The sequence below is a fragment of the Morus notabilis genome, unplaced genomic scaffold (assembly GCF_000414095.1).
Source record: "Morus notabilis unplaced genomic scaffold, ASM41409v2 Scaffold1333, whole genome shotgun sequence".
In the NCBI taxonomy this organism is placed as follows: Eukaryota; Viridiplantae; Streptophyta; class Magnoliopsida; order Rosales; family Moraceae; genus Morus; species Morus notabilis.
In genome coordinates this window covers 436,271-460,373 of record NW_010364060.1, presented here as the reverse complement: position 1 = coordinate 460,373, position 24,103 = coordinate 436,271, and the positions used below count along the sequence as shown (strand labels likewise).

The window sequence follows — 24,103 nt, the reverse complement described above, 5'->3', positions numbered from 1 at the left end:
GCATAGAAAAAAAAATCATCTCAATCAGAATTCAAACAAAAAAGTTATAGCATTTTTAAAAATAGAAAAAATACTGTTCATTAATTTGAGTTCGAGTTTATGAATTCAAGTTGAAAAACTTGAACTCTTGTTTATTTCTAAACTTGAGTTCAAACTCAAATTTTACAAAAAAAAAATATGAACTTAAATAAAATTGTAACTCGAATTTAAATTTTTTCTGAGTTTCATTGTAAAAGAACAACCCTTTAGTATCTATTGTTGATGAAAATATTAAAAAGTTATTTTGAAAATAAACTTAAGAACAAAATTAAACCTTAAATGGATACTTACAATAATCCGACGTTCATATAATGCTTCACACGTGTTCGCACGTGTGCTTTAACTATTCTATATATATGTGGTGTATATATATATATACATATATATATACATTTGTTCTAATATTCGTTATACCTAAGTTGTTGCAGTGGTTGTTTGTAAAATTTCGTATCTGCAGATATTGATTGATCGGGGAATTGAAGGGCAGTGATAACTGATAATGGCCATCGCAGCCCCTGGGCAGCTCAACCTCCACGAGTCACCTTCTTGGGGATCTAGAAGTGTCGATTGCTTTGAAAAATTGGAACAAATTGGTGAGGGCACTTATGGGTGAGTATGCTTTTCCATTTATCCTTGCGACTGTTTGTTTGTTTGTTTTTTATGTAATTCCTCTATCATTAATGGTTGATTAATGCATATAAAGTTTTGGCACTCCTTTTTTACCTATGTCCAATTGTGAAATTTTGAAGCTTGTCTTCTACTTCTCGTTTAGTAGGGTATATGGGTCGGGTTTTATTCATCTTTTCGTTGTCAACGCATAGAAAAAAAAATCATCTCAATCAGAATTCAAACAAAAAAGTTATAGCATTTTTAAAAATAGAAAAAATACTGTTCATTAATTTGAGTTCGAGTTTATGAATTCAAGTTGGAAAACTTGAACTCTTGTTTATTTCTAAACTTGAGTTCAAACTCAAATTTTACAAAAAAAAATATGAACTTGAATAAAATTGTAACTCGAGTTTAAATTTTTTCTGAGTTTCATTGTAAAAGAACAACCCCTTAGTATCTATTGTTGATGAAAATATTAAAAAGTTATTTTGAAAATAAACTTAAGAACAAAATTAAACCTTAAATGGATACTTACAATAATCCGACGTTCATATAATGCTTCACACGTGTTCGCACGTGTGCTTTAACTATTCTATATATATGTGGTGTATATATATATATACATATATATATACATTTGTTCTAATATTCGTTATACCTAAGTTGTTGCAGTGGTTGTTTGTAAAATTTCGTATCTGCAGATATTGATTGATCGGGGAATTGAAGGGCAGTGATAACTGATAATGGCCATCGCAGCCCCTGGGCAGCTCAACCTCCACGAGTCACCTTCTTGGGGATCTAGAAGTGTCGATTGCTTTGAAAAATTGGAACAAATTGGTGAGGGCACTTATGGGTGAGTATGCTTTTCCATTTATCCTTGCGACTGTTTGTTTGTTTGTTTTTTATGTAATTCCTCTATCATTAATGGTTGATTAATGCATATAAAGTTTTGGCACTCCTTTTTTACCTATGTCCAATTGTGAAATTTTGAAGCTTGTCTTCTACTTCTCGTTTAGTTTTGATTTGATGTAATTTCAAGAATTTTTTTTTTTTTTTTGGAATCTTTGATTTGTAATTGCAGCCAAGTTTACATGGCGAGAGAAATAAAGACGGGAGAAATTGTTGCTCTGAAGAAGATTCGAATGGATAATGAGAGAGAGGGAGTATGTTCTTGTCTGGGTTTTAAATTTTTCTTGGTTTTGACTAAAAGGATAAAGAGGATGTCCCCTATTGGTTCTTCATTTATGGCTTCGTGTTTTCTAATTTTTGGTCTTGCCTTAACAAAATTTGTTGGTTCGTAGTTTGGCGTATGTGAAAAGGTTCAAAATGATTACAAATAATTAAGGATTAATCATTCTTTTTCATTTTGTTGAAGAAAATTTCTTAAGCTGCTTGTCATATGTGCGAATATATACCTTAAGTAGAGACTCTTGTTCGTTTGTCCTCAGTTTCCAATAACGGCTATACGCGAAATCAAAATTCTAAAAAAGCTTCATCATGAAAATGTAATCAAGTTGAAAGAGATTGTGACATCTCCAGGTATTATTCTTATGCTTTATTTAACTTCTTTGTTCACATCTTCATTTAAAGTCAAATGTTTCACATGTTTAGGTGGTATTTTTTGATTTTTTTCCATATCTCAAATTCCAATATTTTTTATTTCATTCAGGACCTGAGAAGGATGAGCAAGGGAGGCCAGGCAAGTATTTGCTTCGTATGCGCAGTATAGCTATATTATGATCTCTATTTTTTATATTTTTCTATCAACTTTGCTTTGTCAAAATATTTGTTGTTTGAGGCTGGAACCTCATTAATGATTCTATCAGTTTTCTGGGAGTTGCAGATGGTAATAAATATAAAGGAGGCATCTACATGGTCTTTGAATACATGGACCATGATTTAACAGGTCTTGCTGATCGGCCCGGGATGAGATTTTCAGTTCCCCAGATCAAGGTATCACAAAAATCGACTTAGGCTGGTCTACTCTGTTAATATAATTTGAATGCAGGGCACTGCTTATCTTCCGTTCCTTTCTTTTGTTTCGACAGTGTTATATGAGGCAGCTATTGACAGGTCTTCACTATTGTCATGTAAATCAAGTGCTTCATCGAGATATTAAAGGTTTCATATTGAAACTAGTTATCGTTTTTTGTTCAATCTACATTCGAGGTTAGGGCAACAAAATGACATTTTACGACTGTACTGCAGGCTCTAATCTTCTTATAGACAACGAAGGTAATCTGAAGCTTGCTGATTTCGGGCTTGCTCGCTCTTTCTCAAATGATCACAATGCAAATCTTACAAATCGCGTTATTACCTTATGGTATAGGTAAATGAGTTTAATTCTTCTAATGGAGAGTTTTGATATAATTAAATCTTTTTTTTTATTGTTTTTCAAGTGGCTACTACCCATGTAATAATACCTGACCGAAATAGCAAAAATATACTTTAAAGGGGGAATTCTTTGGTTGGTCATGATTTTCTCTGTTTATATAGACCTCCAGAGTTGCTGCTTGGGACAACCAAGTATGGTCCAGCCGTTGATATGTGGTCCGTTGGTTGCATCTTTGCTGAACTTCTTCATGGAAAACCTATTTTCCCTGGGAAAGACGAGGTAAAAGATGAATTCTTTAGATGAGATGAGAATTTCATTTCCTTTTCTCATCCCGTGAACGGTGAATAGTTTGCTAGGCCTGGTATGGCGGTAGATTTCTATCAAAACATATCTATCTGTGCACGTGTTCTGGAAGTTTCGGTTATAGATGTTAGTTTGAGACCCTTGAAGTCGTATTGGCATTAGTTTCAGCACTTTTCGGGTGCAAATGAACTTAATGCCATTCGCAAGGCATCGTAAAATAGATTATTAATATTAATAGAAAAAAGGTCCCAAGACAAAATGAAACTCGAATGCCCCAATATACAAGTATTTCAGCACTTTTCGGGTGCAAATGAACTTAATGCCATTCGCAAGGCATCATAAAATAGATTATTAATATTAATAGAAAAAAGGTCCCAAGACAAAATGAAACTCGAATGCCCCAATATACAAGTCATAACATGTACAAATGACAACATGCCTGGTTGATTTCTACAAATTCATAAATCTTAGCATTTGGGTAAGCTCGTCATAAATGCTTTCTTCTTTTTTACTATTGGGAGATTGATTGGGTGAGGAATCAATCTCTCATTCTTGCATCAAGGGACCATAGCCTTTGCCTACTGCTTGAATTATAGCACAATGTCAATTCTGTATCCATACATGCATGAAGGTTGATAAGTATGATGTTTCAGTCACATGACTAAGATTTTTTTGCATTTGTGTTTCAAAACTTCTTTGCTAAGTGAAACAGTGTATTGAACTTCCTATAAAAGTATGTTGTATGGAGAAAAACATGAAAATTGTAATCCTATAATTTAAGCATATTGTGTTTTATAGTGGCAATTTTCCTATTGTGTATTTCTGGCCAGTTTAATTAAGCCCTTTATAATAATATTTAGTAATAAGTTAATGGGGACGAACTTAATATTTTTGTTTGTGATTATTGTAGCCAGAACAATTAAACAAGATCTTTGAGCTGTGTGGAGCTCCAGATGAGGTAAACTGGCCCGGGGTTTCAAAAATTCCCTGGTATAACAACTTAAAGCCTACAAGACCGATGAAGAGACGTCTAAGGGAGGTTTTCAGACAGTAAGTGATTCTTGTCTAACGCAGCATTCATTCTATGCTGTCCAGTTGAACACGTCTCTATAGTTAATTCATGACTTGTGTTTCGGCTCATTGTTAACGCAATTTTCTATTTTGTTAATGGGGTAATTTTCGTCTATTTTTGTTTGAAGTCCTTCCTTTATCTATGATAATCCTGTATGTCGGTTATGTGGTTATGGGATATAGTTTTGGTTTGAACTTTGAAGTGTAATAAAGGGGCCATCAATGATAGAAAAGTATGCTTAATGTAATTGTCAAGCCTCAAGCCTATATATTTTCTATGGGAGGTTTTGGTTCCGTCAAATGAGTATACCATCCTTTTTTATCTCCTGAGCGTTTCTTTTCTAGATACGGGTTCTGTATCGACTTGTGTATACCTTAACTTCTTCTGTGTTATAGCTTTGATCGCCATGCTTTGGAGTTGTTGGAGAGGATGCTTACGCTCGATCCTTCTCAGGTATCGTCTCCTTATTTAATGGAACTTACCGAGCTCTGATCTGACAATATTGGGCGAATTTTAACTCACCATTTCTGCTCTTGCCTTTCTATTATGTGATATAATGTTTGTCATTTATACTATTATGCTTTCGATTTGGTTTGTGCTAAAAGATAATTAACAGGAAATAAAGTGGTGTGCTCTGAACTTGGTTCTAACCTGTTTTCTTTGCTGTATTACAGAGAATATCTGCAAAGGATGCGCTTGATGCAGAGTATTTCTGGACCGATCCATTGCCTTGTGATCCGAAGAGGTTTCGACCACTTGAATTTTCAATTCTACTTTTATCCGCTTTTAGGATGATATTTGGTCACCTACTGTGACTTAAACTGTTCCTCATACATTTTTTGTATAGTTTACCAAAATACGAATCGTCACATGAGTTCCAGACAAAGAAAAAGCGCCAGCAGCAACGGCAGCATGAAGAAACAGCAAAACGTCAAAAACTGCAGCACCCCCAGCAGCACGGCCGCCTCCCACCTATTCAGCAATCTGGTCAAGCCCATGCCCAAATGCGTCCAGGACCAAACCAGCCCCCAATGCACGGTTCTCAGGCTCCGGTTGCTGCAGGGCCTAGTCATCATTATGGGAAGCCTCGTGGGCCCTCGGGAGGGCCAGGAAGGTATCCCCCTAGTGGCAACCCTGGTGGGGGTTATACTCATCAGAATCGTGGGGGACAAGGTGGAGGGAGTGGTTACAGTAGTGGGCCGTATCCCCCACAAGGCCGTGGGGCACCCTATGGGTCTAGTGGCATGCCCGGCGCTGCACCACGTGGTGGAGGGGGAAGTGGGTATGGAGTTGGCGCTCCTAACTACCCACAAAATGGTCCCTATGGCGGTTCAAATGCTGGTCGTGGGTCGAACATGATGGGCGGAAATCGCAATCAGCAGTATGGTTGGCAGCAGTAGCACAAGTTCTGTTGATTTACAAGGAAGAGTCTTTCGACGGAATTAAAAGAAAGAGCGCGGCTGCTCGAGAAATTATCAAGTGTATGCGTGTAGATATACGATTGATTTGCTGGCAAAATTTGCTTGCAAGGGGATGATAATTTCACCGGTAAATGATATCAGGCTCTATTAGTGCTGTACTCTTGAGTCATGAAACTGAGCTTGTGCCAACGCTTTATTTAAAAGAATTCAGTTAACCGTTTATTTTAATTTTTATGAGTGTTATATTTAATTATATAAGCTCTTGTGTTTTATTAAAATCATCTTATTATTTAGTTTCAGCAGACTGATGATTACACCCTCTTTTTTTTCCCTCTCTCAATTCCTCTTCCCCTGTTTTTGTTAATGATATTGGGATTAAATTATTTAATTGCGTTTCAGGTGTACTGTAGTGATTGTTTGTGATTAAATTAAACTACGTCAACCTTGAATCTATATCTATATATCTAATCTAATATAAACAAACATAAAAAAGACATGATTTTCTCTCCACTCTCCACGCGCCAACTCCAAATTCTTTTCATCTTTCTTCTCTCCTTTTTATTTTCTTCTTTTTCCTTTCTCGGTTTGAGTTCACTAAATCCTTATTACTAATTTTGTACGTAAATATATTATTAAATGAAAGAAAGAATTATTCCCTACTTAAACATGCCCTTAACGTTCCTGGTTTGTTTCTGAAAAATTGATGTGAAAGTTGCTGAGTAAAGCCGCCTATCTTCTGTAGGAGTCCTAATTTAAGAGCCCGTTTGGTTCATAGATTAGAACTATTTTCGATTTACGTGTGTTTTTTGTGAGAGAAAATACTGTAGTGAACCATGAACCATAATTCGAATTAGAGAACGAATCCTCCAACTAAACGGGCTCTAAATATGATACTAAGATATGAGTACAAGCCTAATTATAAAACCCCCATAAAATAAAAATAATAAAAAAAAAGTCCTATTCTAAATAAAACATCAACAAAGTAAAAACAATGTCCTAATAACACACAAACTCCCGATTACATTCACGTCCTAGATCCAGATAATTATGCATTTCAAGCGGTATTAGTTTCTATCAATATTTCCAGGAACAACCAGCAAATTAAAGTGATAAAGCATCTTAATCAATGCTCCTCAATGGAAAACACACTATGCAACAATACAGATATACATATATATATATATATATATATATGTGCACGTATATATAAGAATAACTTAAACCTGTAGCTTCATATTACAATGGTAATTTGATTTTCAAGTGATTCATATTACAAGCTTTCAACAGGGCTCGTACTTCCTTGTTCAGGGTTGAGGGCTGTTTTTCGAGTTACGTATTTCGCTCCTTAATCTGCGCGTGATTATCTTAGCACCTGTTTGGTTTACGGTTAGAATCACAATTCAAACATAATCGTGTTACGCGAGAAAATGCATCTGAACATTGTGCTTGACTAAGGCCTCGTTCACTTCGCGGATTCGAGTTTTCAATTCGAGCTGAGATGTGACATTTTTTTAGAGTTTGTCACTGTAGCAAAAAAAGCTAGATGTGACATTTTCTGATAGCTTTTTACTGTAGAAACCTAAAACTGAAAACTCGAATCGGTGAAATGAATGAGACCTAAGATTCTTAGCTAACAACTGTACACACAATCAATCAAGATAAAGATAATTAAATGAGAAGCAAATATTCTTTTTTACATGCAAACACTAAATCCCTACCATGGAAAACAAAATGCCAAGTAGGTCTCCAACTTGTATAAGAGAGAATTCTTTCTGAATAATTGCATTTCAAAGAACCTAAAGATATAGCCAAAATGGGCAAAAGGAAAAGTAAATTGATTAGAACTTCATTTTAGAGCTTACTTAGACAACTTGTATGGAACAGTAGTATCGAAGCTGTATATTATACACAACTCTCTAATTGATAGAAAGATATGAGAAAGTTGTCAATTGGACATTTTCTCATGACAAAGAGACAAATGACTCTATGCTGTTCATGGAGTCTTCTCGACTTGAATCCTGAACCTGTGCTGCAAATTGCAGAGTCCAGAGGATATCTTCAATGGAAGGCCTGTCGGCCGGCTCATTCGACAGGCACCTCACGCATATCTCCATCATTGTCTTCAACGATTCATCAGAGCACTGTTTGTGTCTTCCGACCGGTATCATCGGTTGTTAGGCTTACTCTTAACTGCAAAAGGTGTGAAAGCGTATTCCTAGCTTGGTTAGAAACAGAAAAAGAAATTGCATGCTTAAATCAATGACAGGGCTTAGTTATGACTTATGAGACTGTGTTGTGCATGCTTACAAGGCCTTTAATCATATAAATTTGCTTAGACGTCGAAGGAGAAAACTTTTTGAGAGCTATCTTTGATTGATATGGTTTTAAAGGGTAAAAAAGTCCTATCGTTCAAGAAATGACACTTACAAGGTCTTTTAGATTTCCAACTTCGTGGTAGAAGACAACCGGCCTTCCCAGAATGATTTCTAGTAAGATGACTCCTATGTCATACACATCATTCTTGTCCTCTTGTTTTATGCTGCAAAACAACAAACCGGATTGGAGAAACAAAGTTAAATATACATATAGATAAAGTTACAGATAAATGTTTTTAGGAGTGTGTGTATAAAAGTGGAAGCTGGGATGGGAATGGGAGGATTAGTGGATAGTTTTAAGAGTTGTGTTTCTTAGATTGGGAGGATTAGAAGAGGGAATAAGGGATTCAAAAGGCCCATTTGGTTCACGTGTTCAAGTTAGTGATTCTGATTCATTAGCGGGATCTTTGTGAGAGAACCATTAGTGGAAATTTTTGAATTCAAATTCTTGTGAAGAAAACATTGTAGCAGAATCAATATATTTGCCAAACGGGCCCAAAACTTTTCACACTCAATTTTGAACCTTCCAAAGTAGGTCACAGTAGGGAATCCATACCAAACACAATAAGAGAAAGGTCCTCTTTTGTCTCTCCAATTTTCGGCACCTAGGTTACATAATTTTCCTTTCTTTCTTTCATTCTTACCAAACACAAGATATGAATTCCTGGAAGGATGTAGAAGTTATTACCTATCTTGAGCACTTCCTTTCAGTGTAGAGGAAGAAACTACAGGGCCCATCTGAAAGGTAAAAATGGATTCGAAAGAAAATATTGTTAAAGAACTGGTGATATATGTTCACCTAAATAAACAAATAAATAAAATTGTGTTTCTTCCATACCGTTCCTATATTTTCAGCTAAGAGAGGTAAGTTATAACTGCTTATTTTTACATGAAGATTAGTATCCATCAAAACGTTTTTTATCTTCACATTATTTGAGTATACGCCGGGAACGATTCCAGTGTGCAGAAACTGAATGCCTTTTGTAACTCCAATAGCAGCTGCAATTCTCTGTTCCCAATTAAGCTTTTGTCCTTGAGGAGCTGCCAAGAGAAGAAAATTGTGTCCATTCTTTTAATAATTAATGGTAACAGTAAAAAGTCAGGAAAAAAGAAGTTAACAAGAAACTCGACACTTATGACATGAAAACAGCGATGGAACGTAATCCTTACAACATAGTTTTGGATGATTAAAACCCATATTTCATATAAACGAAAGTGTTTAAATCTCAGAATATTGTCTAAACCTGCCTTCATTTTCTATGAAAGATCACAATGGTTACGTAGAAGGGCGAATGACAAGCGTGTTCTTTATAGACGTGATGAAAAAAAATTGCAGTATGGCAAATGGAATCTCTAACTGAGCATTTTCCTGATATATTTAACTGTGTCAATCACTTTACCTGAGATGAAATCTCTTAGTGTTCCATTGGGAACAAACTCAAATACAAGAAATATTCTGCTCACGCCTGAGTCATCAAGCTGGCATTCCAAACAGTGTCCAAGAAAGCTAACTAAATGACAATGTCTGATCTTTGATATCATCTCAAGGTGGTGCGTGTAAGCCGCCGGACTGCGCCTTTTTTTCATTCTCAAGCTTCTAATAGCGATGAGTGTTCCATCAGAGAGCTTGCCTCTGTACATCTGGCATCAGAATCGGAGCGAAACACGTTCTTGTGAAGCAGTAAGATCATATATACAACAGCATTACGGAAGACTAAAAGTACTTGAACCATTTTTCGTGTTTTCAATTCCAAGTATGCATTTTGAGGGTCAAGAAGAATATCATCTAACTCATAAATTTACAGAGTTGAAAGGAATCATTGGCCAGTTTCTCCTACATGGAATTATTTCTTATTTAATATTTAGAACAAGCGGGTGGGAAAAACATATTCAGAGAAAATTGCTAGCAAAATTGGTAAACCAAACTAGCCTTTAACAACATAGAATTCTTACTTGACTATTGGAACTTCCGCCCAACAAAGATGAAGCGTCAAAGTTATTAGTAGCTTCCATAAGCTCCTCCAAAGCAAATGTTCTATAGGAAGGAAGAGAAGCTCCCAGCTTCATCGTCTCTGATATATATTCTGCGACAGAAGAAGGACGAGAAAAGAAGAATTTAAGCCGCATTACTTTGCTTAAGTATTTATAAAAAGCTACCAAAATGTAATAAAGCCCATGATGATGAATCCAATCCTGTTGTATTAGCTAAATAATGATTATGACATTACATTACTTTACTTTGTCAAAATTCCAACCCCATTTTATGTTCGCCTTTAGTTTAGTTCAACTTTATATCCTCCCTTTTTTCTTTTAATCTGACACGATTCTGCACAGTTCAAAACTGTCTTTAACTTCTTTATTTTTATTTTATTTTTTTGTGTGCCACTCCTACCCTACCACAGAATTCTGAGGGGTATAATACATCAATAGAGAAAAACATAATGGCTCTGAAAAGCAATATAAAACAAAACAAACCATGAAAATACTAACTTTGTGTTGGTAAATTATGATTTGGGCCTTAAGCAATAATAAGCATGAAAGAGAATAACTACACATGTATGTGCATTATCCCCACAAAAGAAGGAAATAAAAAGACACAAGAGAAACAAATACAAAGAAATGTCCATTCCAATTTATGAACAAAAGAAGAAGAAAAAACTGGTAGAACTCACTTGCACTTGAAAGCATTTTAGCTGTGTTTACTGTTGAAGCATTCTCAGTAATCAACCTTGTTGAAGGCTTTCTGACACTATCCTTCCCATAAACCCTCTTAACAAGCATGGAAACCAGACCAAAAATTGCAACAACACCAACAATTCCTCCGGCCACACTTGTCGCAACAACTGGCTTATTATTCGGTACCTTATGCTTTTCTCTGTGAGGTATGACTTCCACTGCCAGAGCTTCATTGTGGCAAAACTCTGAGGGGTGTTGTTCCTGATCATCATCATTTGACAAACAATTCCCAGAATACATAACAACTTTGTTGTCCTCAGAACCCATCTTTAGACAAGAAGGTAACTTCCCCACCAAGTAATTTGAGGTCAAGTTGACAAATACAAGATCTGCACTACAAGACATGTTCTGCAAGAGCACTCCAGTGAACTTGTTGCCTGAAATTTCAAGATATCTAATGGAAGGAAGTGATAACAACAAGGGATAAAAAGGGCCCACAAAGCCATTTAGTGAAATGTCCAGCTTCTGAAGAAGATAAAACGAGCCTAGTTTACGAGGTATGCCTAATCGAAATTTGTTGTTTCTGAGCACAAGAGTGACTAGTTTTCTAGGCAAACTTGGGAAATGAGGCCCAAAGCTGTTGTCTTCGAGATCAAGAACTTGCAAATTTCTCAATTTACTCAAGTCAGGGACTTCCCCAGACAAATAGTTCTCTGACAAAGTGAGAACCCTTAGATTCTTCAAATCCCCCAAGGAATTTGGAACTGACCCACTTAGCAGATTGTGCTTCAAACTCAGCACAGTCAACATGGGCAGTGAATTAAGCCAAAATGGGACTTTCCCAGTGAAGTTGTTGTGGTCAAGTGTGAGAGTGTGGAGATTTCTCAAGTGAAGAATCTGCACAGGAATGTCTCCACTGAAGTAGTTAGAGCTCACATTGAGAATCTCTAAAGAAGATAAATGGCCTACGTTACCTGCCAGTGGGCCCCACAGACCAAGAGAAACCAAGCTGAGAACTTTCAAGCTTGAGAGCTTCACTAGAGCTGAGAAGAAAGAGTGAATTGAGAAATTCTGAGGCAGAGAAGGAAACCCTTTGTTGCCTATAATGTGAAGCTGAGTTATCTCTCCTTCGTAGCATATTAAAGTGAAAGATGAAGTTGGTTCTATCTCACAAAAGTTGGTGGTGTTTTTGAGGCTGCTAAGAGCTGGTGGGTAGTTCAGAAGCTTTTGGATTTTGAGTAGAGATTGGCTCTCAGAGAGTTCTAGCTCATTTGAATAGTTGACTAAAAGGAAAACCATTACCAAAACATGAAGATGATGAAGAAGAAGAGGATATGGTTTTGCCATTGGAAGGTTAATTTAGTTGCATTAGTTGTGCCTGAGAAAAAAAAAAATGAAAGGCTAAAAAGTTTTGACAGAAAGAAAAGCACCAACTTTTGTAGAAGTCGAGTATTATTGATGGTGTGAATAAGAATTGTTATGGATGGCTTTTTCTTTGCTTCTTCTGTTTTATTTTGTTGTTGTTGTTGTTATTCTTTTCTTTACTTTTTTGCAAACTGTGTTTGGTTCTTTTACATTGCTTGCTTGTGTCGTGTGAGTTCACGGGTTCCTTTCGGAAGACAACAAAAGAGTCAGAATCAGCGGTCATGAGGATAAAAGGGTTGAAAAGTGTCTGACGGATGGCAGAGTACGGAGTGAGACATGTGTATCGCTTGTTCGAGAAAGTGTCGTTTCACCTGTCATTTTTTTTTATCGTTTTTAAAATTTATTATAAATTTTATTAATATAATATATTATTATTTAAATAAAAAATAATATAATAAAATTTACGTGTCTATAAAAAGTGACAAATAAAATAATAATTGTTTGTACTAAGTTTAGCACATGCTATATTTAGTGGCAGCGCCACATTGTATTGAGTGTCACCCACTCAACTTTTAAAATTGGAAATGAAATTAACAAAGTTCATTTTGATATCTAAGTTGCAAGTTTATACAATATAATAAGGTTGTTTCTTTTCCTTTTTTTTTAATAATAGAATTCCGGAAAGAAATTACTCTCTCTCTCTCCCTAATCGACCAAGTTGAAAGGTAGAAGAAACAATGACATAGAAGGAGAAACTACCGCACACTTCAAGAGTGTTTGGTACGAGGATTCGTGTCATAATTCGAATCATAATTCGTAACTCAACAGTATTTTCTCTCACAAAAAACACACGTAAATCAAAAATAATTTTAAATTATAGTTTTAAATCTGTAAACTAATGTGGTGTTTGGTTCATGGATTCAAATCATGTGATTAGAACTATTTTTTATTTACGTGTATTTTTTATGAGAGAAAATACTGTAACAAATCACGAACCATGATTCGAATTAGAGAACAAATCTAGGTACCAAACGAACTCTAAACGTCCACTTGATGGAATATAATTATAAATAGAGCACATAAATCAATAAGCTCTCCCTTCAAAATAAATAAATAAATAAATAAGAAGCTGTCTGAAAGCAATGACGACTTTGGAAGCAGATAGCTTCCATGGAATCCCACGTTATATATGTACTTGTGTGTAACTATATATACACCAAAAATTTTAATACGACTTATATAATAAAAGTCCTTCGAAGTTTATATATTTTATGTACAGGTATATTCTGCTACAAGGTGTCCCAAGTAATTTAATGTGGCATAAAACAGAGTGCAATAATAAATGTTGGCATCTATATAAAAAAAAAAAAAAAAAAAAAACTGACACATATACCAAAGAGAAGTATATAACATATTTGATTGTTTAACGAAAGTTCCAAACTATATAAAAATGAAAGAAAAATATTAGCCTGGCCAAGCATGTGTCCTCTGGTCCAAGATGGCTAAATAATAATGAGCCATATTCATGTGGGTTTGAGTAGGTTCATGTTTCTAAAGGCTTAATGGAATTCCTTAAAACATCTTTTTTATAACAAAAAATACCGGGGAGGCGGCAACCAATGCTAGTATATCCACTCGTGTCCGTTTGGTTCATGGATTAGAACTATGAGATTAGAATCATTTTCAATTTACGTGTCTTTTTTATGAGAGAAAACACTGTAATAAATCATGAATCATGATTTAAATCGAGATACGAATTCCCTAACTAAATAACCCCTAAATGTTATTAGAGGAGTCTCCTAAACACTAATAAGAATATTAGTTGAATTTCAAAGCCTTACAAGCGGGCCCTACTAGACAAAGAATGTTCACTGAAACAACTTGATAGAGTTGATTAATATAGGTTGAATTCTATTTTGTGGTAATTAGGTTTCGTTTTTATTATAGTTAAAAGTTTTAATAAAAAATCACATTTAATTTTTTTATTATAGTTAAAAAATTTTACATATTAACTTGATGAACGTAACAAGACCTTAGTTTAAAATTCCAACCATTGAAGTCGAAGATAAAGAGAGTAGACACAATTACTGAGCCATTGCTTGCTTAAGAACTTCCCATCAGCGTCAAATTGCAGCTTCCAGCTTATGCTCATTTTGGTCTACGGTTGAATTATCTGAGTCTTGTCATGAGATTGCAGAGAAATTTTTGTTGAAAAATTAGGAACTAGCCGAAGCTAAAATTCAAATCAATCAATTCTCATGGAGAGAAATCCAATCGTGGAAAATGACAACTGTGAATTATATGGCAGTGTTATGCAATTGAGAAAACAAACAGGAAGAAAAAAGAAAAAAAAAAACAAAAATGAAAAGGGGAAAGCGTTTGTCCTATTTAGTAGACTGATTCTCACATCTGAAAAGTCACGGGTGTCTTAAAAGAAGTAGGTCCATTATACGGATACAAGCAACGAGTTAAGGAATGAATTTTTGTAACACTTTCTAATCTTATATATATATATATATATATATATATATATATATATATAAAAGAAAAAACCATATTGGAAATGTCACAAATAAAATGTTGATTAACAATGATGCAGAGTTCTTAACCAATGCCAATAAAAAGAAGTAAAATCTGCAATGAGTACTCGCGTAAAGTTCGTCGGAAAATATTTAAAAGAAATTCTGAAGAGTGTATCCATTGTGAGTTAGCAAAATTTAAAGAGTGCATGGATAGTAAATCGCCTCTAATGCCCAGATTATTAATGATTAAACTTTATCTTGGTGTGTGCAAAAGCAGACTTTATTTTATCATGGAAATAAGGTCAAGATGCGTTTTGTTTATCTATTTGTGGATGTTCTATATATCTGTTGAAACGTAATATCTATAAATACAAATAAACATCTTTTCAAGCAATAAGGTTTTTTTCTTGCCAACTTTTAATTTTGAGAAAACTCTTGATTAATACTCAATTGACTAATATAGTTATTTGACTAAAAGGATATTAATCAAAAGTAAAAGTTAAAATTTCATATCCACACATTTTAAGTAGTATTTGTCTCCCTTTCTCAGTATAAAATTTGGGGCTTTCTATAGGGACGAGTGTCGGGAGAAACGGGGTCGGGCATGCTTCCCCCACCCCCGACCCCTCTTTCACTTTTGCCCCCTATATATGCTCCATACCCACCTTATTCAGGGTCGGGGTCGGAATCGGAGAATCCCTGTTGAGGAGGCTTCCACGATACCTTACCCATTACCCATAAAAAATAAAATATTTACGATATTATTAACACTTAAAAATAAATTTATCAAATAAATATAAAATTCAACATAATATTAATATCCCATGAAAACAAACCGAGGTTTCAAAAGAAAATCCAACCTTTAAAAACAACTAATCGAATCTCAAAATCGTATGAAACCATAAATTAAAAACTTAATCCAAGACCTAAATAATAAATTAAAGTCTTCAAATAAAAGATAGAGGCAATAGCGTGTAGGTTAGGGTTTAGGTTAGAAAAAGTTACTATTTATAATATTAATTTAGAATCAATTAGGTTTTTTTAAGAGGGTAAAATAGTTAAATAATTTTAAAATCTTTGAATCCCATTTAAAATTACGCAGATTATATACACATTATATATAAATATATTTGTCTGAAAAACATTTTTAAAATGTGTATATGTATTGGAGTGGGAGTGGGGTGGAAGTGCTTCCCCAGCAGCCGCCCGACCATCCCATCCCTATTCGAGGTAGGTACCCACGAATAAAAAGCTCATCTCTAGCTTTCCAATTTTTTTTTTTTCACATTTCTAATGTATATAAGATTCTTGATATGTAATATGTTGAATTCGTTAAATGATCGGTTTTTGTAGGCACCATTCACTTTACCGATTAAAGTTTAAAATTTGAGTTTTACTACAGTAAAAAATTCTTAGAAACAGTCACATCTAACTTTTTTACTACAGTAAAAAGTTCTCACATAAAATCACATCTCAACTCGAATCAGCGAACTAAATGGGCCCGTAATGTATTGGCTTGTTTTATTTCCTAATTTTGTAAGATAAAGGGCAACTTTCTCTTTAAATTTCAATTTTGAATAAGAGATTGCCTCCTCGATGAATGGACCTATTTATCGGATCCTAGGTCGAGAGCAAGGCTCGAACCCGCTTTCAAAAAGCGTGCACAAATCTTTTCACAAAAAAATGCCTATTATATTTTATTTTTGCTAAAAATGGGTAACTAATTTTATAACAATTTTTTTTTTTTTTTTAAAAAGTGTTGAGCATTTTACATTTACAACCAAAACTTAACTATGAGTACATAGCATTATCCTTGCCATTCAATCTTCAAGCAGATATCTGTTTCTTCTAGCACCGAAAGCAAGTCTCTGCACAGTCATGGAAACAAGGCAAGGGGTATATATAAGTAGCTTGGACTTTTTGACATATTCTTCAAGGAGGGGAGAGAGAGAGAGAGGGAGAGAGAGAAGAAAAGAAATGTTTGAACTTACTGAAAATATCTGAGAATAGGCTTTCAACCCAGTGAGGAACCGAATATAAGTAGGCTTCATGGATCGATTTGCAATGATGGATCTTATGTTTGGAACAAGATATTCTGCAACCTGAGAACAAACCCAACTCAAAAAATTGTTATTAATGACAAGACAACAATCAGATCATAAAACCCTTTTAGAACAATAATCAGATTAAGAAAATTGTCAACAAAAATCAGATTGATAAAGTTGAAGAAGAAAGAAAAAAAGATAGATAAAGATTTTCTAAAAAGATGTCATATTGAGCTTTCTTTCCCTTTAATAGAGTTTCCACTCGAAAAAAAAGGGAAAGAAAAAGAAAAACTATTTCCCAGTTTTATCTTGATATTCTACTGTGTTGTGACAATTGTGTTGGCAATAAGGAGATTTCTTTCGGTATAAATGCTACAGTAAAAGTTATGTAATGAAAATCTGATTTTCTGAAGTATTACTTTAACTAGACTATTGAAAGTTTAGCATCAAGCCCTTACTTGCACTTCATTTGGTAGGAAGGAGACAAACAAGATGGACAGGAGAAATGAAGGGAAAGAAATGAGAATGACGAAAAGAATAATGTTACTGCTGTACATCTTTTGGTTTGTATGACATGAAAGAAAGAAACAGAGTTATGTTTTCTCTTGTTTGGTATTGTTTGTAAAACTGAAGGGGTAGAAAAGATGTACTACATAGGCAAGCTATGATAATGTATGGCTATGGAGTAAAAAGCATAGTTAAAGACGGAACGCTCGTACAAGTTTCTTATTGTTAACAACAACTAGGTATGAACGATTCTATGGCTCGTTGAATACGAAGCACACGATTGCTAAGTACAAGGAAAACATCCACAAATTCCCTGCCCAAAAAAAAAATATAAAAATAAAAACAGAGGCTTACCACTTCAGCAGGTTCGGCCAAAACATTGATGAAAAACTTGGCCTGCAAGAAACAAAATCATCTATCGTTCCTCCTTCAAGAAGTACATATAAGAAGAGGCATAACAAAAATAATAAAATATCCTACTCAACCTGCTTTGTTGTAGCACCAGACATAAGAAGATCAGTGGTCACCATTCCTGGCTGGAAAACACCACAAGGAAATGATTAAGTATACAGGTTTCGCAACAAAGAAACAACACGGCCCTAGAAAGACAACCAAAAATAGAAGACCAACAATTGGGTGAAGCTTAAATTTTGCCTGTGCATATATGATGGCAGAGCCGCAGAAATCTAACCCAATCCTCACCAATGACTCGGTCATCTATTGAAAATCAAAAACCTAGGAAAGCCACCTGCCTCAACGACCTTACCTGATACTGGTTACTCAGGATGTGGTCTTTTGATAAGCACCAACGAAAACTGTTTCTTGCCTTATCCCTTAGTGGGAAGAAAGACAAGAAGTCATTTTCCTTCATAAATAACCCTAAGAAACATGCAAACTTCTTTCTGGCAGCCAAAAAACTCCTGCCAACGTTTTCTCCTCATGTCCGCCACTAGACATTCTCTTCTTTGTTACACTATTGAGTAGTACTTGGTTAGATGTTCATTGAGGATCTACTTTCTTCCACTTTTCAGCTTCATTTCATAAAGGTAGGGATGGTTCTACTTTGAAGGTTGTTTTCTGGGTTACCACCATAACACTGCCTTGACTTGAGCATATTCTCACTTGCTGGTATATTGAAGTTCTTTTACTACCTGGAAGTCTTCAGTTGTTCTCGACTTCTAGGTAGTAAAGAATGAGATGGCTAGAGTCGTTTCAAATAAGATATGGCCAGTCATGGGAAGTGTGTTGTGATTTCTCTGTTTCAGACAATTTGGATGAAAAGAAATGCTAGAATTTTTTAGGAGTGATTGAAACGGTGGACTTGTTTGAAAAATCAAAATTTTCTGCTTCCTTGTGGGAGTATATTTCAGATCCCATTCCTGGGTGGTATACATTATAAAAACTTGATCTTGAGGACTAAATAAATATAAGCATAATCAAGGGTGAATGCGTTAACGGGTGCAGAAGCCCCATCACGAAGCCTGTAACCACACTGGCCAAATTAGTATGATCTATGATCTCAGAAGCCCATTGATGTTTAAAGCATCAATTGGTTTTCCTTACCCAAAAACAAAACAAATACTACTACTACTACTACTGTTACTATTACTATTTCAAAAGGCAACATATACAAAGTTCTCTGCAATCATTTAGTTATCAGATTTCCTTCTAAATTTGGCGTGCAATAACACCAAAGCCCAAAGGTTTGAAGCTTAATGTGTTCTTTTTTTTTTTTTTGACGGGTGAACGGAAAAAGAATAATGCCTGAAAATATGGAAGAACGTACAGACAGATTATGAACTACAACATTTCTGACATCTTGCATCTGCAACTCTGCCTGCAAAATAAACAAGCCGGGTATTATAGGGTTAAAGAATGTGCGTGAACATGAGCATTGTACATTCAGAAACAAGCTCAAATTTACTTGAACATGAGCGAGAATTTGAAAGAGACCTCCTAACTCATTTATATGACATGATAAGGCTGACTATGACTCAGTTTAGGATAGTTGTGCTCTTGAATAAGCACCACTTTTACGTGTAGAAAAGGCAGAAGTAAAAACGTAAGACAAAAGCTAAAAATCTAGCTTCTCAAAATAAACGTAAAAGTTTGCTGGTGTCTATGAAAGTCTTTCGTACACTTTTTACCAAACACACTTCTTGCAGAATTATCCACGTAAAGTGCTTTTAGATACTCCAAAAGCAATACTAAACTGACGCTATATTACATTAGTAGACCTCCTAAAGTCCTAATTGTATGAAATCGGGAGTCTAATCACAATGAAAGAAACCGCAAAACAAATTTATTTGAACTTTAAACTATAATCCTTTGAGTCCGCAAACTCTACAGTCAGAAAGAAAATCGGCTTTATTTGAACGTCCAAAAATGTGATGCATACAACATGAGTCCAATAACAATGAAAAGCAAATACAGACAGTCAGACAAAATAGAACAGAGTTCATACATCACAGATCAACAAGTAAACTATAATTCTTTATATAGCGTAGATAGCTGTCAAGTTACAGCAACAACATGAATAAACAAAATAACTAAACAAATAAGGAAAAGCAACAGAGATCAAAACGTACATCTCAGTGAAAGAAGTCAAGTACCTGCAATGATTTTGTTAAATGCACCACGCTGCGTTTTGTTGCCCCATATGCAGCAAACCTATAAGAAAAAGCAAAAGAAGAAAAAATATGATCGCTCCAAAGAAATACACATTAAGAAACTAGTAAATTATTTGTGCCTCGGCATGAAAATAAAAGAGAATAAACTAAAATGCACCTCGGGGTTGGTCTTCCGTCTGAACCTGCTCCATCTATGTTAAAAATATGTCCCCCTCGAGGCTGGTTCAGCATCATCTTTATTGCCTGAACAGAGGAAGCAACCATCCATTAGAATCAACCTAAAGAGACACTAAGAGACAGAAGAGAGAGAGAGAGAGTTTTACCTCTCGGCAGCAAATCATCAACCCGAGTGTATTTGTAGTTACTACTTCACTGCAAACGATGAATCCAAACCACAAACAATCAAAAGAATGGTGATGATCAGAGGCTGTAATTACATGAATTTCAAAATTAAAATAGAAACATGATTGAAAGTTCACATGAGGTCTTCATCTGAAGCCTCAGCCAGTGGTTTGTAACTATATGCATTTGATCCGGCATTATTTATCTGCATAGGTAAACATGAGTTAAGAAGATCAACACAATAATGAAACTTGAAAAAGAAAAGAAAAGGTTCCATTAAGAGTATTGGCTCAATTGTTAACACCAGATAAATATTGACACAAACAATCACATGTATTTTTACAGGCATTTTTTCAAACAATGTGCATAAATCATATACATGTCTACATGCAAATATGTGGAAACAAGGGAAAGTTGGAATGGAGAAGAGCACATGGAGGAGAAGTAATTTGAACCGCGAGAGAAAATTGCAACATTAAATTAGCAACACAGATAAGATTTTCGCAAATCTATTGTCCTTTCCAAATATTGATCTAACTCTATCATGCAAGTATAACCTCAAAAGCAAGCTAGCATTGGAGGTGAGAAAAAAAAATCGAAAGTTATTCACTTTAAAGAATGTTTTCGGTATTGCAGCCCAATTGAAAATAGAAACTGAGACTTTTTTGTTTTGTTTTTTTTTTCTTTTAGGAAAATAAAAGCTGAGAATTTTAGTTACTCTTCAAAACTATAAAAAGAAAAAAAAGGGTCACGTTTGGTGGAATTTAGCAGATGAATATCTAATTTGTGACGTCAAAAAGGAGCATGTTGTATATACCATTTGACCCAAGTCTTGATCATAACATGGATGAGAAAACAACTTATGAAAAAAAAAAAAAACAAGAAATTCATATGATCAAGAAATAAAAACATATGACCCCGTCACGACCTTACCAACTCAAATAAAGTTAACCAAAACTGTGAAGCAAAAACAAAAGATCTGACATTACTACCCATATATCAATGTGTCCTAGGTTTCTTTGTGCAAATGCAACTAAATCCTTGACATCTTGGCCTTCTCTAACATCGCATCGAGTACCCTGAAAAAGATAAAGCAATGATGAATTACTGGCATGAAAAATAAGCAACAAACTGTGCCAGATAAAGACTTATGAAACAAATATGTCAGAGAAATGAATTGAGAAAGAAAGTATTAGAGAATTTCAAAGAGGAAATAAAAAGTCCATCAGGAGGTACCCACACATGCTGCTCCCCAAATTCTTCTTTTACGCTTTGTACAGCAGATTCTACTCGCTCTGCTGTGTATAAAAATGTTTTAATTTCAAGCAATCACATCAAGTAAGCAAATATATACAGCACTCATATGGGAAAACAAAATATAACTTCTAAATTATTATTATTCTTTTTTTACAAAATGATATGTTCTTTCTGAAACAGTAATGCATAAACTTAAGGATAGCTAAGAATTTTAAACAATAAACAAAACTCAACAGATCATGAAAGTCAAATAGGGCAGTGAAGCGACTAAAGAAAAAATGTTTTTACTTGAGGGAAAAGCAAAAAAGAATACAAATCTTCTGGTAATGGCCAAAAGTGAGAAGTGATTGTCCACAGGGATCAGGGATCAGAAGTGCACCGCAAACAATAACACTACACAGAATCTACAAAGCACAAGCGAGTAGTCTACTTGAAAAGCAAATCTTAAAGATAGGCAACAAGATAACAGCACGTGCAGTCAAAGCATACCCGATCTTGAGCAGATGACAACATTGTCACCTGCTTTTAGAAACTCTTTGGCAAGAGCATATCCAATACCTGAGTCAAATAAGGGGAAAATATAAGACAACGCCGAGACGAAAATAATGAAGATGTATTAATCTTTATCTAGAATCAGATTTCAACAGTACCAACACCGCGAGGTTTCACAGAGAAAAACAAACATATATATATATATATATATATCACTTCACATCCCTGTAAAATAAAATCTGATTCAAATGTACCACAGTTCCTCTCAAAAGCAGCATGTGTTAAGCATTAACCAATCCGGAGACTTACCAGCAAATTCTTTAAACCTCAAATAAAACTCCTTATAAAACATTCTCTCAACAGTCCTTTCCTTACTTCCCCAAATTTTACGTGAAGCATATTCTCTACTCAAAACCTTAAAATTTCTGAAGAAATAACACTTTTTATCACCAATAGAGTAGAACATAATAAGCTAAAGTTTTCAAACAAAACAACAAAGGCCTTTTTTTCATTCCAAAAATCGATGTAACCAATAAATGCATTGGTAAAGGGCTGTATCCCAAGAAAATAATGAGGGTATTAAAGAAAAACTCATCCCAATCAGCCCAAAAATCAGTGAAAAAAATTATAATGAACAAAATGAATTACTGGCATCTACAGCATATTATAATACATAATTTATAAGCGGCCAACCAACAAATATACAAAAACCAATACCAAAAAAAAAAAAAATGAGAAACCCAAATCAAGAAAACTCCCAAAGCAGTATCATATTCATAAAATAGCAACTTTGAAATGCAATCTGGATAAAAAGTGGGGCTACCTTTACTGGAGCCCGTGATGAGGACGTTGAAAGGAGGCTCCATTGGTTGTCTTTCAGCCATGGAAGCTGAGGCTCTGAGTCTGACCACAGTGCTCAGACCGGTGGGGTTTTGGCGGGAAGAAATGGAAAGAAAACGGCAACGGCGGAAATTAGGAAGAAATGGGTTCTTCTGAAAGGTGAGAAAGTCGAAAGATTGGTGGGTTTTGGTTTTTGAGGAAAGCAGAGGAGAGAGAAATGGTGATGGCGAGTGGAGGGAAGTGCTTACTGTCCACATTTTTCTCACTGCGGAATCCGGAAGGGAACACAACCGAGTGCAAAGCGCCAAACCAACAGATAAAAATCTCTCTCTCTCTCTCCGTTTCTGGTTTTTTCTTTCCATTTTTATACCATGCATTTCTTTTTTTTTACACATGTATACCATGCATTTTGAACTAATCAAAAATCATACCTTATATGTTTAATCGTATTGGATTTGTACTTTAATATTTGGATTTCATTATCAATTATTACCTTTTTCTCAATCAATTGTCAATTTTAACAGTAAAAAACCCTAAATCCCCTTATAGGAAAAAAAAATTAGACAAAAAAAAAAGTTAGGGTTAATTTCTCTTTTGGCCCCTGAATTATGTGAGTTGTTCCATTTTAGCCCCTAAACTTTGAAACGTGATAGAGCACACCCCTAAAATACACAACTTGTCTCATTTTAGTCCTTCCATCACAAAAGTTGTTAATCATAACGGAAATAGACATGTGACCCTCACATGATTATTTTGATAAAGGCCATTTTAGACAATTCTTACTAATCACTTTAACCTTTTGTCAAACATTTTATGGTGGCATATTTGGTAGACTTGATATTTTGGATATGTAAGGCTAATGTTATATGGATTTGACCATTTATGGTGCTGATTTGAAGTCTTTTGAAACCATATTTCTAGTATTTCCCCTGTTTTGTTTACGAGTTTATTTTTTCATTTGATTCACAAGAATCACCCTCTTAAAATAGAAAACATCTGTTGAAAAAAAAAAGGAAAAAGAAAAAAAAATAGTAAAGCTTACATAATAGAGAAATAAAATTTATAGATTTTCTTGAAAACAGATATAGAGCTAAAGGGCAAAATTGTCATTCTGTATAGAGCTATAGGACAAATCTCAGTTTTGTACCAGACTTTTAACATGTTCCGAGTCACTGATCTATGAAACTATCACAATTAGTCCTTTCTTATTTGGTTGTTAAAATCTTGACTTAAAAAAAAAAAAAAAAGCATAAGAGGATCATGCACTGGTACT

At 34.8% G+C, this 24,103-nt stretch overlaps 3 protein-coding genes across 4 annotated transcripts; 1 reads left to right on the top strand and 2 right to left on the bottom strand.

Moving 5' to 3' along the window:
* Positions 1–1,301: 1,301 nt before the first annotated feature.
* On the top strand, positions 1,302–6,125 carry LOC21403150 (cyclin-dependent kinase C-2). The gene is made up of 12 exons (XM_024170456.1): positions 1,302–1,501; positions 1,730–1,811; positions 2,097–2,187; positions 2,318–2,347; positions 2,492–2,601; positions 2,697–2,769; positions 2,857–2,977; positions 3,145–3,262; positions 4,197–4,336; positions 4,754–4,811; positions 5,033–5,103; positions 5,206–6,125. Exons 1-12 carry the CDS (start codon positions 1,392–1,394, stop codon positions 5,756–5,758), a joined length of 1,557 nt encoding a protein of 518 aa, XP_024026224.1. The 5' UTR covers positions 1,302–1,391; the 3' UTR covers positions 5,759–6,125.
* A 1,427-nt stretch (positions 6,126–7,552) lies between these two features.
* On the bottom strand, positions 7,553–12,280 carry LOC21403148 (probable inactive leucine-rich repeat receptor-like protein kinase At3g03770). The gene is given in 8 exon segments (XM_024170484.1): positions 7,553–7,927; positions 7,929–7,969; positions 8,207–8,318; positions 8,843–8,892; positions 8,993–9,195; positions 9,555–9,795; positions 10,108–10,238; positions 10,827–12,280. Coding segments are annotated over 8 exon segments (2,316 nt in total). The 5' UTR covers positions 12,178–12,280; the 3' UTR covers positions 7,553–7,740.
* Positions 12,281–16,436: 4,156 nt separating this feature from the next.
* Positions 16,437–23,148, bottom strand: LOC21403147 (chlorophyll(ide) b reductase NOL, chloroplastic). Of its 2 annotated transcripts, none has more exons than XM_024170490.1 (13): positions 22,814–23,148; positions 21,988–22,056; positions 21,478–21,539; positions 21,234–21,320; positions 20,379–20,446; positions 20,223–20,271; positions 20,057–20,142; positions 19,882–19,939; positions 19,056–19,106; positions 17,755–17,805; positions 17,624–17,665; positions 16,709–16,819; positions 16,437–16,585 (listed from the first exon to the last, which is right to left on the bottom strand). In XM_024170490.1, the coding sequence occupies exons 1-13, from the start codon at positions 23,085–23,087 to the stop codon at positions 16,538–16,540; spliced, it is 1,056 nt and encodes a 351-aa protein (XP_024026258.1). In that variant the 5' UTR covers positions 23,088–23,148; the 3' UTR covers positions 16,437–16,537. The 2 variants fall into 2 exon arrangements, with proteins under 2 accessions (XP_024026258.1, XP_024026259.1); XM_024170491.1 differs by having other exon boundaries at positions 21,478–21,536.
* Positions 23,149–24,103: the final 955 nt, after the last annotated feature.